Here is a 20,294-nt window from a genome sequence, read left to right as displayed (position 1 = left end):
GTAGTTGATGGGACGTTCGGGCTACAAATGGCTCTCGCATGACATTCAGAACGAAATCATTGATATATTAGAGAGATCTGTTTTTCGCTCCGTGGTAGCAGATAATAAAAGTCGGGAATATTTTGCTATTATGGTTGACGGTTGACGAAAGTTGTGACATATCCATCCGTGAACAATTAATATTCTGCATTCGAACTGTGAATAAAAAATGATATTTTTGAGGAATTCATGGGCTTTTATTAAGGGTGTGAGGGACGGGATCGGGACGGGAAAATGTTTTAATTTCCCTACTGAGTCGGGAAATGTTCAAAATTTCCCGAAGCTCTGAAAATCTCGAATTATACACGTCATTTTCACTTTAAGTGATTTCTGGATTAAAAACTAACAATTTACGGTAAGTTCCAGAAATTGACAATGCAGAAAACGTCGAGAAATAACGACATTTTGAAATGAGCATTCGGTATTTCCCGACTGCACGGGATCCCGAAAATTCGGGAAATCATTTCCCGAAGTCCGGATCGGAACGGGAAATTTTTTTCCCGATCCCGATCCTGACTTTTCGGGATCCCGCACACCCCTATCTTTTATGAGATTCCGAACACTGAGGCCAAAACTTGAAAAAGGGAGAGAGTGAGTCATTCATTAATTTATTTCAGTGATCAGAGCCCCCCCCAATAATTTTGACAAGTCGGCGCCCATGTCTGCAGGCACAAAAGTTGTGGGTAATAGCCCCCCTTTTTCCGCCACTACTGAAGTAGGTTAGGATTTATATTCATCTAAATTTAAAGAAACTAAATATTATAGAATTACTATCCTCGTCCTGAAAAAATCACGGTGAAATATTTCCTGCTGCCTGAACAGTTTATATAGCAGAAAACAACCTGCAGCGTCATAATAGATTCTCCAGATGAATTTATCTTTCAAAGTACAAAATTATGTTACCAAAAGAAAGAATCTGCGCTTCATTCAGTTATACAGACCAATGAATCGTATCGCAAAAGAAAAAAAAATCACGTCATGATCAAAATCACGCATTGTGTATTTAGAATAGAATACAATAGAATACTTTATTAGTCATTAGACAACATGATTGCAATAGACTTCGTCATAATAAGTATATAAATACTAATATAAAAATTTACAAAAGAAAAGAAAATTAAAAATACATATTAAAATATTACACATTCAACAATACAGTTTGCAAATTAAACTACATGTTTTATTACAGCGAAAGCAATTGGAAAATAGTACTCTATTTTGATTACAATACAAGTCATGTACAAAAACCCATTTTACAGCTCTGTGATGCATTATGAGTAGACATTTACATTTTACAGGCCCTGACGGAAGTGTTCTTCAAATTCCGTGACACTATATATACAATATCGTACTAATATATTATTAATGTGTTTAGAAAACTGCTTGTTTTCTAAATTACGTATAGAAGCTGGTAGCAAATTGAATAATCTCATTCCATTATGTTTAAAATTTTGTTGAGTCTTGCATAGTCTAGCGTATGGCATTTCTCAGGGGGTGCTCGTTGCTATGTGAAGTACGTATGCATTACGTCATCTGGGAGGATCGGGTTTGATGGTGCTCGTTGCTATGTGCAGTAAGTTTGGTGAGGGGTACATTTAGCTAAATCGGAACAAGCAGGTTGTTGATTTTGTAGCGTTCGATTTATTTTTATTGTATTTTTGTACTTGTAGACTGCGATCATGTCTAATTGTGCTGTAGCAAGCTATGAAAACTATAATCAGAAAACTAAAGGAACTGACATAAAATATCATAGATTTCCAGCCGATAATTGCGTAAGTAAACAGTGGATTCATGCTTGTAGACGAAATGTAAAAAATGCTAGTGTGCAGTGCCAATTATTGTGAAGAAGACTATGTGCGAGATCTGAAAGCAGAATTTCTATATTTTCCACCAAAGAACGTGCTGAAGCCAACTGCATTGCCATCGCTAAAATTACATCCAATTACTTTAGTACCAAATAATCGAGGAAATGGTGTAGTTCTCCTAAACACTTATCCTCACAATATGCTTCGCTTGTAGGACGTGCTGATAAGGTTTGCAGAGTTGTACGCTACGAAAGACACGCAATAAGGAAACGTGCCCTAAACAGGCTAAAGACTATGCTGCCAAAAAAGTGAAAAACATATAGATGAAGGTATATACACAAACTGCAAGCAATATTTCGTTGTTGGAAAACATATTCTCTCCTTTAAAAAGGAGAAACACATGTCTGCATAATGAAGCAAATAAATTAAAGATTACAAACAACCTCTTTCAACCGGTTTAACCAAATAAAAAAGTTCAAAATCTAGAACGTAACCTAACCGACAGTACTACAAGAGAAGTCATCAACATCTTGAAAATGTGTTCAACTAGTGCGAAGTACGTAGTGAGCCTAACTGATTTGTTAAGTACATTTTATGTAAGTCGGATTTATAATTATTAACAATTTCATTTAACACAGACCGATGTTGATTGTGATTTGTATGTTCACATTATTGTGAAAAACGTTGTCGGAAATGGACATTTCGAAGATCGTGTACTAACTTTCACGCTATTCAAAATAAAATTCACTTAGTACATCTTCAATTCGAGTTACATAGCGTTGTATGCACGATGGTAAATATTGCATAAGTGAATATTACACCCATCATTAACATGTTTGCAACTTTGTTCAATTTTGGTATTTCACAAATATATTGTGAATAATTTTGTACCCTTGTACTCAATATAAACCAATGGATGTTACATTATTTCTTTGTAGTACATTTCTGTCAAAAAGAGCAAGATCTAAGATTAGTGTAATGCAAGTTACTTCGTTAATGTATAAATGTATGTCGCATATCAGCCTTGGAGTATATTTTCCGGTTATACAACTCAAACACACATGGGAATGGAAATGGAAAATCTGCGGACAAAGTCCTTTAACGAATAATAATTCGTACACTTGCACGGTCAATCATTGTGAGTTCACGTAACTTTTCTCCTTCATTGTTTAATTAAACTAAGATATTGTCATCGATATTCTCAAAGCGTTTCATTTACCGTGTGATCAAAGATCTATTTCTATAGGCTTGAATTAGTAGGTTAAGACATTTAAGTTTGATGTTCCTAGTACTCATCAAGTATTTCAAGTAGATTAACTTAGTTAAATTAGTACTTTTACACTTTGACTCATCTTCTGCACGCGTTTGTATGTAAAGTTCTTAATACGAAAAAATACTTTTTAGAATTATGACAACGATAACTTGCAGCCAAATTTCAACCAGAGAAATTAAAAATATCTGTAAATTACAAACTGGAATTGCGTTTTCAAAGTCTGAAACTACTATCTTACAAACTATTTCATCATTCTTCCTCCACATAAAACTTTTAAAAAAAATTTTGCATGTGGAACTTTGATCCGTACGTAAATTATTGTACAGTAAATAAATATATGAAGAAGGTTGGGAATTCTTTCGAATTTAGAGTAAGTATCAAATGCAGAGTAAAATATCTAGATTGTATATTGCTTCTTTCACTTGATAACTTCAAAAATAAAGTTACATTATGGTGAATGGTAAAGATTGGATTTTAAGTATATCAGTATAATTTTAATACTTTCTGATGTTATGTAAAATTTGAAATGTTCCTGGAAATGATTGCAAAGTTCTGAATGAACAAGAAGGAACTATTTAGTCAGAAAACTAAATATTAGGCTTTTGTAGTGCGTTGTGTTAAATGTTGTAAATAGATTATACCGGACTACTATCGGATTAGAAATTACGGATATTCAAGTTTGGACTCCAATTAAAAGTTAATCAGTGGAACCACATAAAAACGAGTTACATCAAAATTCAGCTTATTCAATTCTGTGTCAATCTATAGTTACCAATTTATTTTTTATTATGCCTTCTATTTTTATTTGGTTTGAGTTGGTGTTTTAAGTCCACTTTATGCACAGTAAGGCTAATCGGGACTGGACCTACGGTTTAAAGTGGGATCCGAACCACTGTGCCATGTGCCTCCACAGGGTATCGAACCCGGGACACCTTGACTACAAGGCGACGACGCTACCACTGCGCCATCGGGGAGGCCCGCCTTCTATTTTTATTATCGTGAGAAGAAGATAGGATTATTTTTTAGTTTGGCAAACTATCGCTCTCTTTGAGATTCTATAAATAAAGAACGGGTGTTTTTTTATTTATAGATTATATATTATATAATTTATTTATTTATTATCCAAACTCTAATATCCATAATTTATAATCCGATAGTACTCCCGTGACGTTCTGTGAGCCCGTAGTACCTCGGAGGCCTCTGTCGATCTCCTTGGCGTAGTTCTTAGCACATCGCGCTTCGACGCCAGGGGTCCCGGATTCGAATCCAATCGGGTAAGATATTGATTTGTCCTTAATGGGAAAATTGAGAATTTAGTAAATGTGATAGTATATGTGAAAACAAATATTGATTGATTGATTTGCTTCATTTTACTTCGCTTCTTGTGCCACTTTTGGCTAATTTGAGAAGATAGGGATGAGTGATGAAATGATGAATGAACACTCACAAACATCCATGCCCAAGCCAGGATTCGAACCCAAATCTCTGGCGTTGAAGGGCGATGTGCTAACTACTACGCCAAGGAGGCCGGCTTGTGGAAACAAATAAAGAGATCCTCTTATGCGTTTTCCTTTCATATTTAAAAAAAGACAGAAAAGCAAAAATAAACCAAATCTGTCAATCAATTCTTTCGTTGTAACTCTTTCACTATGCAATTCTTCTTTAGCATGCAACGTTTCTTATTAAAATCATAATACGATTTATGAAATGATGAAATCTGAAATTCTAATTAGAACACGGACAACCTTCTTTGTAATATATCGATCATGTTTCAGAAAAATGAATTTTTACAATACTTTTGCATGTGCAATTTTCCCCTCTTTTAAAAGTAGCATGTTTTAATTATGTTACTAATCATTAAAGGAATACCTCAATACCATCCCGAAGTATGATAATTAATATTTACCCCTCAAAGTAATGAAACACTTTGCCTCTGAAACTCGCATAGAAATGATAGCGGCCGTTTGCTTCTGCCAAGCCCCGAACGAACATAACCGAAGGGGCACCGAGCATAACCGATCCTCCCACATGACGTCACGCGTTCGTGCATGATCGGCAATTTTCGGATGGCGCTACCTTATAGTATATTAAGTTACCTTGGGCATTTCTATATTCAGATTGCGCCTTGTATTATAGTCATGTACGTTAGAACACAACCTAAAACTGGGGAGGTTTTCCTTTATGTACATTACACTATGATAAATATTTATAGAGGGCACTGTCATAATACGGTATTCCTTAAAGAATTCCCTACATGACTCCATATCCTGTACTCCTTTAATACAACGTATAGCCTTCTTTTGCCATTTAAAGACTTCCTTTGCACCTGTAGAGTTTCCCCATAGTAAATTTCCATACAGTAAGTGTGAATGGAAAAGAACGTAGTACACAGAGATCATCATTTCCTCACTTACAGACCTTTTTAATTTCCGCAATACATATAAGACACGGGCAAGTTTCTTACATAGTTCCTGGGTATGAATTGACCAATTTAATTTTGTATCTAAATATATGCCAAGCAATTTTACATAATCCTGATTATTCAAGGTACATGTTGGGTTATTTAAGTAGAAAAAGTGAGTTTCTGTTTTTGTCGTATTTAACACCAAGCTATTTGTTTTAAACCATAAAGAGGAAGCATTTAACATTTCTTTATTTTTGATACTAAGGTTAAGAATACTATGATCATTTGTAATAAAGGTAGTGTCATCAGCATAGATAGCTGTTTTATATGGTAGGCAATTAGGTAGGTCATTCATATAAACTAAAAACAAAAATGGACCTAATACTGATCCTTGGGGGACACCAGACAAAACGTCTAGCTCATCAGATTTCTTACTATTGAATTTTACTATCTGTCGCCCATTAGTGAGGTAAGACTTAAGAAGGGATAGTTCAATACCCTTTATTCCATAATACTGTAGTTTTTTAAGCAAGATTTCATGTGCAACTGTATCAAAGGCCTTACTTAAATCTATCAAAGTAGTACATGTATATGAGCCAGACTCGAAACCATTAATTATCTCATTTACCACCGTCTCTACCGCATTAATAGTAGATAGCCCCGATCTGAATCCAAAGTGGGCTACATTAATAAGTGAATTCTGTTCAAAATAAGGGGTCAATTGCTTTTTTACACAGTACTCTATAATTTTAGAAAACACTGGAGGAAGGGATATAGGCCGGTAGTTACCAGGGTTATCTCTATCACCCTTTTTGTGGATAGGGACTGTTATAGATATTTTTAGGTTATCAGGAAAAATACCATAATTTAATGTCCCATTAATAAGATATGTAATTGTAAGTGCTATTATGTCAATTATATGCTTTATAATAAATGTTGATAGACCCAAAAAATCTTCACTATAGGAGTTTTTCATTTTTGACACAATAATTAAAATTTCATCCGTACTAATCTGTATCCACTTAAAATTTATATGATGAAATTGTGGGAAACTTTGCCTACGAAGATAGCCATTAAGGTCATTGTTGACATTTTCTTCATAGTTCACAGGAATTTTGTTTAAATGTTCTTGATTGTTTATAAAGAAACTATTAAACTCATTGGGTGTGATACTTGGCAACTTTGTTTCGTCTGTTATCTTAGTTTCCTTTTTGATTATTGACCAGGCAGCTTTGCATTTATTACTTGCCTTAGCTATGTACTCTTCATTAGCTTTTAGCTTAGCTAATTTCATTTCGTTTCTAATTTTTTTTTTAATCTCGCTATAGTTCAATTTAGAAGTTTGATCGCCATTTTTGGCATTATCATGTAGCCTGAGCATAATAGCTCTAAGGTTCGCTAATTTAGGAGTGAACCATGTTAGATGTGTTCTCATTTTCTTCTTACCAGTGCTGATAGTTCTGTATTTTATTGGACAGCACTCATTATAAATTTCGACAATTGTATGTGTAAATTTGTTCCATGCTTCAGTCAAATTATTACAGGTACTTAACAATTCATAGAAATTTATTTCATTAAGGCTATCTCCGAGGTTTCTTATGTTAGTTTGACCAAGCAATCTAAAACTTGTAGTTTTTGTGGTGGGGGGTGTGGTATAAATCAAAATTGGTAAAATAAGCCACAGACCGCTGTGGTCTGATAAACAGGGATCAATAGTTCCACAGGATATCATATTTCTGTTAACATTAGTGATCACATTATCAATGCAAGATTTCATTCTAGTTACTTGATCATTAACATAATAATAATCATAAGACCTGAGAGTATCACAGAATGATTTCTTTACAGCATTATCAACTAGAACATTTATGTTTATATCTCCCAAGTAAACAACATCAAATTGTTTGTACTTATCAATGGACCTTGTAAGTTTTTCCCATTGTAACAAAAACATATTTAAATCTGAATTAGGAATTCGGTATATGGATATGACCACAACTTTCAAACTGTTAAATACAATGCCGGTAACTTCGAATACTCCTTCAATACATAAGTGATGTATATCTAATGGTTGATACTCCTTATTAAAATCGAGTCGTACATAAATACCAACACCTCCATGGATCATAGACTTTCTAGAAAAAATACTAGCTAACTTGTAATTTGAGGGGATGTACATATCTATTTCATCGTTAACCAACCAATGTTCATTAACAGAAAAAACATGACAAGGAAAATCATCCAAAAAAAGTTCCAACTCCGGTAATTTATTTCTAATAGATTGTAGATTAATATGAAAAAGTAATAAATTAGTTGCACTTTCAGGCTGTGAAGTTTGTTTTTTGCCACTATTACTATTCAAACGTACTGCTTTATAAAGGCTATCTTGAAGTGGTTTCGTTAGATTTGATTGTTTGACCTGGCTCCACACTGAAGCAGTTTTTTTTTTATGGAGTCAGGTTCACAAGGGAGTTTCCCTGTTCATACCAGTTCATTGGTATTATTTCTTTGTACATATTTGCAAATATATTATTGCTTACCTTCTGTATTTCATAACAGACATATTTCTTACCTAGACTATTAAGGTGAAGTCCGTGGCTAGTGCAAAACCTTCTGCCTATCAAACTTATGTCTACAACACTTACATTTTTGAAATGTTTGCTAAGTTTATAAATTTCTTGATTCACACGATCTATTTCTACATTTACACATGACCAAGGTAGAAGATCGTAACGGTGAGGCACTGTGAACAGAAGAACATTTGTGTGCAGAAGAAGTTGTAATCGTCTCCTCAAAGTTCTCAGAAACACACTTGCTTCATTTCTAGCAATGTCATTTGTTCCTGCTAGTAAAACCACGAGATCCTTTGAGCATAATTGCTTGTTTTCTTGAGACACCTCCATTGTGGCTTCCTTGAAAGTTGCACCAGGTTTCACCATACTGAATATTGAATTACTTACTTGATTTTGTAGTTGCGTAGCTACATTCCTTCCTTGACTATCGGTATACAGGCATATTTTCCCCTTATAACGTGTGTTCTTCAAAGACTTTCTACCAGCGGAAATGCACTTTGTACTATAGGAGTCCGCCTTGCACTTTAAACTGTTTGTTTCTTCAGGTACGGTTGATACATCTTGTAGTATCTCGAAACGGTTTCGTGATTGGAAATTGACGGAATTTTCCTTAATGGGGGGGCTCTTAGATCTTTTCTTGTTCTTTATTACAGATGTCCATGTATTGCTAACATTAGAATTTGGCCTACCCGGTAGAGTTGGCCAGTCTTTACTGGGACTATACCTGTAAAGGTCCTCGGATTCTCCTCCTTTGCACTCTAATTATTTTTGGAGGATTTGATGGGTCGGGTACCCTATTCTACACCCTCGAATTTTGAAATTATTTTTTTTTTCATTACGTAGGTTATGTGATCCCATTTGTGAATAATAAAAAATTGGAGCGCGGAAAGAAGTAATTACGACTGTACAGCCGTTTAAAGTTGCGGTAAAAATTTACTATCCTTCGGACACCTCTAATTTTTTCGTTTCGTCAATTTTTGACATTCGTACTTACGTATCTGCTTCGCCCGACACCAAATTTTAACTATGTATCTCAACCTAACTGAACTAACCTATCCACGCGCCAATGGTTCGTGGGGCTAGCGCCAATGGTTCGCAATTATTTCCAATTTCTAGATCGTGATACTAACACGACACCAAATTTTAACTATCGATCTCAACCTAACTGAACTAACCTATCCACGCGTCAATGGTTCGTGGGGCTAGCGCCAATGGTTCGTGGGGCTAGCGCCAATGGTTCGTGGGGCTAGCGTCAATGGTTCGTGGGGCTAGCGCCAATGGTTCGTGGGGCTAGCGCCAATGGTTCTTGGGGCTAGCGCCAATGGTTCTTGGGGCTAGCGCCAATGGTTCGTGGGGCTAGCGCCAATGATTCGTGGGGCTAGCGCCAATGGTTCGTGGGGCTAGCACCAATGGTTCATTGTAAGTCCAAAAATGAAGTAACTCCTACGTTGAAAGTCATTGTTGTCCTTTTCCACAGAATACCAACCTCCACTCCCTTCCCATCATAAAAATTAGAAGTCGCAAATTATCCCATCCCATAAGTCATTTAGAAAAAGCAACCCTCCCCTATACGGCATGCAGTTGCTAAAAAAATATTATTATTTCCAATTTCTGAAGTCGCATAAATGAAATCGAATGTCTGAAATGTCCAATCCGCCAATATATCACACGAAGAACATATCGCAATCGCAAATGTTCCTATTGCACAAGTCAATCATAAGAAGAAAAAGAAAAAATATCAGACGTGCGCCTGTGACATAAATCGATCATCCGAAATCTTCAGACTTGCGCCTGTGACATGAATGCATCATTCGCCATCATAAAGTTGTGAAAAACATTTTTGACGTTACACAGGGAATTTTAATTTCATAAAAAACGTAAGTTTCGTAGTATGTAGATGTAAAAAATTACTTTCCGCGCTATTTAGAAACATCGTTTATTATGAAGAACTATTTTTTGTAACGAAAACATTTGAAATGTGCGAAAAATCGAGGGTGTAGAAAAGGGTACCCGAGCCGATTTGATTTATTGTTCGTAAAGACTCCATTTCCTCCGTAAGGTTTCTAATTATCCTTTCATAGTCTTCTTTCTGAATATTATAATCATCACGTTGTGCACTTTGCTTTGTCACAGTTTTCTGATAGTTTACGCAAGTTATACACGCCCACACATTTTCTGGTATATTGGCCTCATTAACATTAGAACATTTTGAGAAATGATACCATTTATCACAGATATCGCATAAAATTCCATTTTTCACTGAACGAGAACATTTACCACATTTACTATCTTGTAAAAACGTTGAGAACTGAGAGCACGAGATACCTACGTCTACCTTGTTAGGCGCCATGTTGCCTGGTTAAAAAATAAGCATTAAAACAGAAATATATTAGATATAAATAAAAATTTACTAACCTCGCACACACACACAATATATATATATATACAACTGACAGGGAGCACCATGGCACCATAACTGCACCATAAGCACTGACACACAGATTAGAAATAGGTTTTACAGATGGGAATGTTCCTATACCTCCCGTGGAAATCATTTGTCGTCTGCTAGCGTGCTTCTTCCGCCTGTCGCTGCAGCGCTAGTATCGCCGGGAGCGTGACGTCACATGGTTCCGTCATGCCGTTACCATGGCAACGCACAGCATTCCCTGAACCACCGTTCGTTTGCTTGCTTTCGGAACCACCGATCGTCTGCTTGCTTTTCCATTTTCGCAAAGAAAGCCTTTTTCGTTCGAAGAAATAGGCCAATATTTTATCTTGTAGACAAATAAATTAATTTTTATTAACTAATTAGAATTTCGTGAAAAGTAATAAGAATAATATTTTGTCTTCAATGAGTTCCTAAAATACATTTTTAGGCAAAAACAAATAGCTAAATTTCTCCGAAAAATTCTGTTCATAATGTATTCAATTTTCTTTTTCTGCACGAGAAATATTCTAGATGAAGAAAATACTTACACATACACCAAGGTAAGGGTTGCCATATTTCTCTTTTTGCACACAGAACTGGTACATAAAAACCAGTTACACTAACACACAGGTGATATATTTCATACATTTAAATTCACATTACATATTACATTGAAATAATATATAATTATTCACAGGAACAAAACGAAATTGCACAATAAAGGATATTTGGCAACACTAACCAAGAGTATGGATTTCGTAGTTTTGAACTTTAGTATGTGTATCTTCGTAACACATGGTAGAAAAAGAACCTACAACAAACTGTACAGACTATAATTGTATGTTTGCAGAACTGTACTGTAAAATAAAACATTTGAGACTCCATTACATTACGTTAGTAACAGAATGCAATTTCTGATCATACTAGTTGCAAAAACTAGCAGAATCTATCATGAAAAAATTACAGGATTCAACAGGTGGGTTTCATGTGATGCCAGGATTTGCACAGTCACCATGTTCATGGCCAATTTTGTGCCATGTGTAAGAAAAAATAGTGAACTTGCTTGAACAACATTATATATAATGAATAATAATTACTATAATGGCAGAAAAGTGCATTGAATTCAGGATTCAAGAATGTGAATGTTGTACCAAGTACATCATCAATAAGGTTCAAATCTCCAGCCCACTTGCTTGAATGTAGCCTCCATAATGGCTTCTCAAAGAGACAATGCAATAGTTTGTGACGTAGGTGAAACATGCTCATAACAGAAAATCACTGCATTTGCTGAAAGCACTCACAAATAAAATGTGGGGGAAATGAAAATTTTGTAAAGTATTAGGCAAGATAGGTTTCAGTCCCTTGTCTACTGATACCTGTAATTACATGAACTTGCAAAAATCAATGCAATACTTCTGGAAATGTTAAATTTCATTTGCACAAAATGAGCAAGGTCAAGGCAAGAGAAACTGCACTTGTCATCATAGTTGGTACCAGTTTCAAAACAGAATTCATACAGATATTTCATGTTACTCACCTCTACAGTTTATTCACAGCACACATTATGAATTGAATTTTTTTTTTACCATAGATGCTGATCACTAAGGTGTTCTCTCACGGCAGCTCCTCAAGATTCGCTTGAAATATGTTGCTGTGAAAAAAGTGCACTGGGCCTTTGGTACATGCCCGCAAAGTACTATTCAAAAATTTCTCTCCCTCATCTGTTTCACTGAAAACAAACTACAGAAAGATGGAACTTGAATTTCCGAGAAGGAATTGTAAATATTTTCTCACAATTTGGAATGAGGTTTTTGAAAGAAGAGAAATTTTTGAAAACTAATTTGCTGACAGACCTTCAGTAATGCAACAAAGCAAAAATAGCAATTCCTACCTAAATAATTCCAAATTACTCCCCCCCCCCATCTGCATGTATTTTTTTATATTTGATGCTGAAGGATAGAAAGTGAAAATATGTATACCTAGCTACTCTGCCATTATATTAATCATGGTTCCACTCTGATTCTCAATTATCACATTCAATGCTATACAATTGGTTTGAAATGAATAACAATTTCTCTTCAGTTGACCAAAACTGCTATCACTACATCAGATTTTTAAAAATTGTGGTTATTTATGGGACAATTATATGAAACAAAATTCCATAATTGTGAACTACAATGCCAAAGAACAAAACATAAGAAGCAAAGTGCATTGCACATTTTTATTTCCATCCTACGATCATGTCAACTTAAAATCAACAAATCGCTTATATCATATATTAACCTCATGCAGAACATATTGCAACATGCAACACATATTGTCGTTCAATGCCAAAACCACGAGTGTGCAAATTTTGACTATTTAACCTAGTGCAGTTGCTCATCAATATTTGTTGATACATTTACATGGTGTAATAAACAGTCACAAGTGGGTGCATATTTTCCCAATGACAACATTTAATCAAATGCAAAAGTTATTAATAATCTGGGATATTGACTAAAATGTTTTCATCTCAAAAGTAAGATTTAGCACTTTCGTGCTTTTGGCATTGAAGCGGCAATATCCATCCATAAAGAACTTATTTCTTCTGGGGGCAAAAAGAGACAAGTTAACGTAACAGTTCGATTTTATTTTTAAAATAAGGAAATGCATAGCTGTTATAATTCACACAAAACACTGCTTAACACAGGACCTTATAAGCATCCCTTGTGAAAAATATACCCTTGATATTACATTACAACTTGTGGAGGTGCTTATACTGCAATTTTTGCTACAAGTTTTGAATTTGAAAAATCCCATTCAATTTGAAATAATTACTGCTAATATGTCGCCATTAAAGTAAATATGAAAAACAGGATTTCAGCAATTAAAATAAGAACCAGTGACAATTTGCATTCAAAGTTTGTTATTTCACTTTGTTGCAAAAAAAACAAAAAACCTGCTTTTTTGACACCAGCAGTCAACACAGTTCAGAAAAGAACTTACTGTTACTAATTAGCAGTTACCTCCATAGGCTCGTCCACATACTACACTGTAAAATGTATTGTTCAGTTTGGCTGGCTCTTTATCAGACTGAGAATATGTCCGACCGTCCAGGCCACTAAACAAGCTGGAACCTCGGTAACCCCTAACCAGGCATTCTGCCTTTCGTATTAATCTGCCTCCCCTACAAAGCCAATAACAGTAATCATGAATCAACCACCGCTGATTAGATAAAAATATTAAAAAATGGAAATTGACCATGGAATACTGATTTTTAAAAAGATGTTTACAACATGAATTAGTACTGAAGGTGATGTTCATAGAACATTGTCAATAAAAAAAATTGGGTGACCATATTCTTTAAGTGTCATTTCTTTGGTGTCCTGCATTTTTTTAAAGCAACAAACACATGACTGAATGCATACGTTGCCAGCATAAATATTCAGTCCGATTTCAGAAAAAAAAATATATTTGTTTCTTTACAATCATGTTGCCCATGACGGCAGAAAGAAATTTGTTCAACTAAAAACAAAAGAAGTGTTGCTGAACTTACTCCTAAGAATTTATTTTAAATTAAAAATGGGTGCATCACCAGGTAGAGAGAATAGTATAAAGTGCTCAAGACCAGAAATTACATGATCAGGCGTTGGAAAGTATTTACAGAAGTAATTTTAATGCTAATAGCGATAAACCTGACCTGCCTAACCTAACAATGAAAGCAAATGCACACTAATGTAAGCTTCAAACACATCAGCAATTAAATAATACACATGTCCATTTAGCAGGCCAAGCCAGATTGTAGATGATGCACATGCATATGTCCACCAGTCAATAGTAATTAACCTTCCTTGTTTTTCCCCTTTCATAGGTATTTTTCTGTGAAAATGAGTGCTAATGGAACCTAACCTAACCTTGTAGGCATACTTCGTCCCCATGAAGGTTCGTGGGCCTATCGTGAATTTTTGGGGCTACCCTGGATGGTTGATGTTAGCCCCAAAAACCATTGACGTTAGCCTCAAAAATTCACGATAGCCCCACGAACCATCACGGGGATGAGGTATACCTACAAGGTTAGGTTCCATTAGCACTCATTTTCATAGAAAAATACCTACGGAAGGGCAAAAATTCACTATAGCCCCACGAACCATCACGGGGACGAGGTATACCTACGAGGTTAGGTTAGGTTCCATTAGCACTCATTTTCATAGAAAAATACCTACGGAAGGGCAAAAATTCACTATAGCCGCACGAACCATAATGGGGACGAAGTATGCCTACGAGGTTAGGTTAGGCCTGTTAGGTTAGGTTCCATTAGCACTCGCATACAAACATGAATTAACGGTGAAATAACTTTACTGATGAGAGAGAACACTTGTACGACCTACAGAAACTCAATTACATAAGTACTTTCTCCTGTAAATTTGAAGAAACCAGTTTCCCGGCTTTGAAAATTTTACCGAATTGCATTGTTGCATGCGTAAAGGTTTGTAAAAATATTTTAAAGTAATGTGGCCATTCCCCATCCAGGATGAAGCATTAATAATTAAAGCAAGTCTAAATCTCTTGTTAAAGTACGGCTTCAGTTTTCATCTTAACCAGCCTTGTTGTAGAAGTTTTTCATTGAATAAAAATATCTATTTTTCTTAATTTCCAACCATACCTAAGTAGGGCGTGATTAAATACATGCTAAGAAAAAGGAAAATAAGGTCAAAAATTTTAGATTTGTTATTTTGGTAGACACCCTGACATGCAGCTTAAAATTTGGTGAAAATAGTCACTCCCTAAACTAAACAGTCCTTCGAAAACCAAGGCATACCAACTGGCTTTCAGACACAAATGCTCAAAATGATTGATTTTAAGTATAAACTGATTGTCCTCACAATGCTGGGTAAACATCATACATCATTAGCACATCATTTACACAACCTGGGAAAACTACTTATTTTCACTGGGGACAAAAAAATGTCTTCACTATCTGCCTGGACTGTTTTCACATAACTTACCTGTAGTACATATCCCCCCCAACAACATTCATATTATTTAGCAGCATTAGACAAAAACTGGGGTATGGCATAAAACTAGAAATAGAATACACTATTTCTTTCCCACTGCAAGGAATCTGTCTCACCATAAACTGATCAAATCACTGAAAAACAATTTTTTTCAAAACATATTTTCACTAAACGTTATTAATGTTGATACTGACATTTATATTTTTTCTATTCACTTAAATCTTTCATCTTTGTTAAGCAAGTAAGTACACAGAGATCTTGCAAGATTTATTTCGGAACAGTTTCACTGCAGTTATATACTACTGCGCTCGATTGTGCCAAGCAGGACATCACACATGTGCATTAGTTTGAGATCTCCTTTAAACATTGTCAGGGGAATGTCATTAGTACATAAATCACTTGTCTTGAAATATTTTGGTTTTGGCTCAAACTGAACTGCTGCATCTAAACTGGGAACAGTTGTGAAGTGCCACTTCAGAGTAAAAGCAGGGAAGCAGATATTGCATCCTCCATTTTGATTGTTGGTAACCAGTTGCAAATCTGAAAATAAGAACAAATGTTTATTAGTTTTGAAGTTTAAAAAGTCAAGCACATAGCACAAATAATAATAAATTTAATTACAAAGACATAAAAAATTCCCCCTGATTACCATACATATGTTTGCCCACAAACATCTTTCCTCTCCATTTTTGTTGAAAAATGAGGGAGTTGTTCCTCCTTGCATCATAAGCCAACATTGCAAGCTGAGCACAAAAGTAGAGAGAGAGATGTGTGAAGATAATTTGCAGAAAGCATCACACAACCAATTTCATTATCACCATCTCATGCAAGCCTTGACTAAACACAAGTATACATGGTAGAATTTAAAATTAGCCAATATATGCAACTTTCGATGATAGAGGAAATATACAAGGCGGTTTTTTTTTTGTATTCTTTTACGTGGTGCAATTATGGACAAAACAGACGAAACAGTTGGCATTTATTCAAAAATTACATCGTGCCGTGACTGTACACACAGCTTTCTTTTTAGACAATAACGGAAACATAAGCCCACCCTCAATTTTGTTGCAAGATTCGACTTTTACTAGAAAGAAAGGCTGTTTCGAGCTAGTACACGTCCAAGCACGAGGTGAACATGAAATTAGGCAAAATAAATATTATTTTTACTGTACGTTCAATGGTATCAGGCATAGTTGTAAAAATAACTTTCAGAGTTAGATAAATTTCTGAAAACTAATTCTACATAGAAAAAAATATATAAATTTTTATCGTACATACCTCGCCAGATCTTCGGAAATTTTAAACGTTGAGAACTCTCGACTTCTAGCTGCATTACGTAACATGTTTGAAAGATACAAATCCACCAAAGAACAAACAAACTCGAGGAAAATCGGCAAATACTATATAAAAAAAACCCTCACTGTAGTTTCGACGATATAAAGACGTTGCAAGTTAAATTCAAAACTCGGTGCGTCGGTAACGCGTAGGCTCTCCGAGATTCTCATAATTCCCGATATTCACACAAGTTCCGAGATTCTCGCAAATCCTGGAATTCGAGTTTCGTCCGCCTGCCACGGCAGTTCTAGTGTCGCTCCAGTTACCGCAAAAGCCGTCTGCTTCCCCCGGTTGCACTGACATTTATATTTTCCCGCGGCTACTCACAAATGGCCCACATTGTTATGACACCTTCAATCAATGGCCTTATAATTTCCATTACGTGTCACCTTTTTCATTTTAGAGAATATACAATTTTTTCATAGATCGGTGACCCAGTTTTTAGTATTCGTTCAAAAAAATATATTTTTGCATTTGTTACGTAGGAAATTGGAGCATTCAGTGCTTAGTGATGGACAGTTTGTATTGGACTGGATTGGGGGTGACGTCAGCCCAGTGACGTAATCGGGGGGGATGGAACGGGTAACGCATATTCCTCAATGTTCTTTAAACCATATAATTTCGCTTTCTTGAAAACAAGAACACTGACATACCTCCAATAGAAAACTTACTCATTTCGTAAAAGTAAAATAACGTTTACAGACTTTACCAGTGAAAAGAGTATGGCAGTGAGAGACATAGACGTGCGCAAGAGGGGCAATTGCCCCTCCCCCAAATCATGGACGTCCGAAGATTTTTTCAACGAGGGGACAAGCAAGGTATTTTCCGTGACCAAAAGGAGGGGGGCCAAAGAACAGTTTACTTTCCATTGGTACAAGGTTTAGCATAGTGCGTGGGTAAAAGTGGCAAAAAGTGGGAAGGGCAACTGCCTTCCACGCCCCTCCTAATCGCCATCGCAGATTACCCCGATATAAGCGTTGCCCCTTCAAAAAATACCACTTGAATTTGAAATTATCGCATTCCTGCATCTCCATTATGATAATGAAAGTGTGACTGAAATCAAATTATATGTCTTCGTCTTCTAAGGGAAAGATGTGGTCTTGCCTCCCCCCTCCAAACATCCATGCCCCTATACGAGGGTGGTTCAATAATTATTGTCCCTGACATATAAGCAGTATTATTTTTCCACAAAGTCCCCCTTCACAGTAATGCACTTCTTCCACCTATGCTGTAAAGCCACTATGCCAGTTTCAAAGAATGTCTGTGGCTGAGCCGTGAGCCATTCTTCCGCAGCGTCCATAACAGCAGCATTTGAGGGAAAATGTGTCCCCTTGAGGTGCTCCTTCAACTTCGGGAACAAATGAAAGTCACTAGGGGCGAGGTCGGGTGAGCAGGGAGGGTGTTCCAACACATGGAAACCAGCAGCATGGATTGCGGCACCAGTAACATGGCTTCTGTGTGCTGGAGCATTATCGTGGTGAAACAGCACTTTTCGCCGCAACATCCCACGCCGTTTCTCCTTGATTGCTTCGCGTAACTTAGGGATTAGGGCTGCATAATAGTCCCCAGTAACAGTGTGTCCCACCAGGTAGTCAATAAGGAGCACACCCTTCGCATCCCAAAAAATTGTGGCCATAACCTTGGGTGCTGATGCTTGCACCCTGAATTTGCGGGGGGGAGGTGAATTGCTGTGCCGCCACTCCATACTCTGTCGTTTGGACTCGGGATCATAGTGGTGGAGCCATGTCTCATCCACTGTCACAAATCTATCACAGAACTGCTTCAGGTCTGCCCCCATCAGCTCCAAACCAGCCCTTGAACATTGAACTCTGTCTTTCTGTTGTTCACGGGATAACATTTTGGGGACCCATCGCGCTGACACCTTACTGAATCCCAAGTGTTCATGCACAATGGTTTCCACTGAGCCTACAGAGATGTGCATCATGTCTGCTAACTGTTGCACCGTGATTCTTCTGTCAGCCATAATCATGTCATGCACAGCATCAATGTTTTCTGGGGTGGATGCTGTTGTTGGAGGACCAGCACCAGGGGCCTGTTGACAGCTTTCCCTGCCGCAACGGAAATCGCGGTACCAGTTTTTTACCACCTGGTAGGTAGGAGCTCCATCACCCAACACACTGACCATGTCCTCATGAATCTCCTTTGGGCTTAGCCCCTTTTTCTGGAGGTACTTGATGACAGCTCGTTGTTCGGTTTTCTCCATTTTTCAAACTAAGTGCCACCTCTCACACCCAAAACGAGAAAAACAAATTTACTATAGCACCTACGGTTCTGAAATTTTGCATATAGGCATCTAAGACATTAGGCTACAATATCCCCACCATTCATTGCAGTTCATATACTTTAAGTATGCCGGGGACAATAATTATTGAATCTCCCTCGTATTATTATACTTGTATCTTCTTAGGTAACGTCACTTCTGCCAATACCATACTTCAAGTCTATACTACTTTGTACCTTTCGGACAGAGCTTTAATTACACGCAATAGGCCTCTTTGAGAATATTTCTTTTTCCACGTGGCATATTTTTTATTTCCATCACTTTTAGTGTGACTACTATTTGTTATAGCTAATAATTAACGGGAATAAAATGCATGATGATAATTTTATGCTTTCAAAGTGAAGTATAATTTCACATTAGTGAGTTGAGCAGTGCAACCGGGAATTGAAAAACCACAGAGTAGATAATTATCTACTCTGGGGTAAAACGCTGCAAAACAACATTGAATGGCAGTAGCCGCATCATCGTCAGCACAAAACTCCATCATGCATTATTTTCAATTTCCCCCCACCTTCTCTCCTGAAGGCTCGACCCGAGTCTCTTGCTTACCGTGCCATTGATCTAACCACTGAACTACCGAGCCGGCCTGATTTCTCGCTATCGCTGTTTTACCAGCGTGAAATCATCCCCCCCCCCCCCCGAGATATATGGAAAGAGTTCCTGTAATCCGAATGATTAATTGTATCGATGTTATTAAAAGAATATTGTAATAATATTTCTTTCCTACTAAAAAATAACGAGAGAACGTTTTCACAAGAGACATTAGAATTATGTTAACTGCAGTAACTAGACGTGTGAGGGACGGGATTGGGAAGAAAATGTTAATAATTCTGACATTCGTGACAGAAAATTCTCCATTTCCAGACCAGTCGTGATTTTTTTTTTTTTAGAATTGGAAACTTTCCAAATTTCCCGATGCGGTGAAATTCTCGAATTGTACACACAATTTCCTCTTGAAGTGACTGTTTTGCACTTCTGGAATAAAAACTGTTAATTTCAAGAAATTTCAGACACTTGAAGAGCAGAAGATATCACGAATTATCCCCTTTGAAATAAGATCATATGGAATTTCTCGGCTGTTCGAAATTACGAAAAGTAGGGAAATTATTTCCTGAAGTTGGGATATAACCTTAACAATTCA

At 36.5% G+C, this 20,294-nt stretch overlaps 2 protein-coding genes across 2 annotated transcripts in view; both read right to left on the bottom strand.

The window, feature by feature from the left end:
• The window catches only part of LOC145992728 (uncharacterized), a 104,461-nt gene extending 93,887 nt beyond the window's left edge, over positions 1-10,574 (bottom strand). The window contains exon 1 of the mRNA XM_083129113.1: positions 10,510-10,574. The gene's annotated coding sequence lies outside the window, so the exon portion shown is untranslated. The remainder of the gene's footprint in view (positions 1-10,509) is intronic.
• Positions 10,575-14,585: 4,011 nt separating this feature from the next.
• On the bottom strand, positions 14,586-16,895 carry LOC145992727 (uncharacterized). The gene is made up of 2 exons (XM_083129112.1): positions 16,795-16,895; positions 14,586-16,056 (listed from the first exon to the last, which is right to left on the bottom strand). The coding sequence occupies exons 1-2, from the start codon at positions 16,847-16,849 to the stop codon at positions 15,809-15,811; spliced, it is 303 nt and encodes a 100-aa protein (XP_082985238.1). The 5' UTR covers positions 16,850-16,895; the 3' UTR covers positions 14,586-15,808.
• Between the last annotated feature and the right edge of the window lie 3,399 nt (positions 16,896-20,294).

The sequence above is a fragment of the Lepisma saccharinum genome, chromosome 9 (genome assembly GCF_977018435.1).
Source record: "Lepisma saccharinum chromosome 9, izLepSacc3.1, whole genome shotgun sequence".
Lineage (NCBI taxonomy): Eukaryota > Metazoa > Arthropoda > Insecta > Zygentoma > Lepismatidae > Lepisma > Lepisma saccharinum.
This window is presented reverse-complemented; position numbering and strand designations above follow the sequence as displayed.

What these genes read in the sequence shown, in the direction of transcription:
- LOC145992727 (XM_083129112.1), bottom strand. Translation starts at nt 16,849, where the DNA reads ATGCAGCTAGAAGTCGAGAGTTCTCAACGTTTAAAATTTCCGAAGATC. An exon ending in ATTTCCGAAGATCTGGCGAG is followed by an intron (nt 16,057 to 16,794) that starts GTATGTACGATA and finishes TCTTATTTTCAG; the next exon opens with ATTTGCAACTGGTTACCAAC.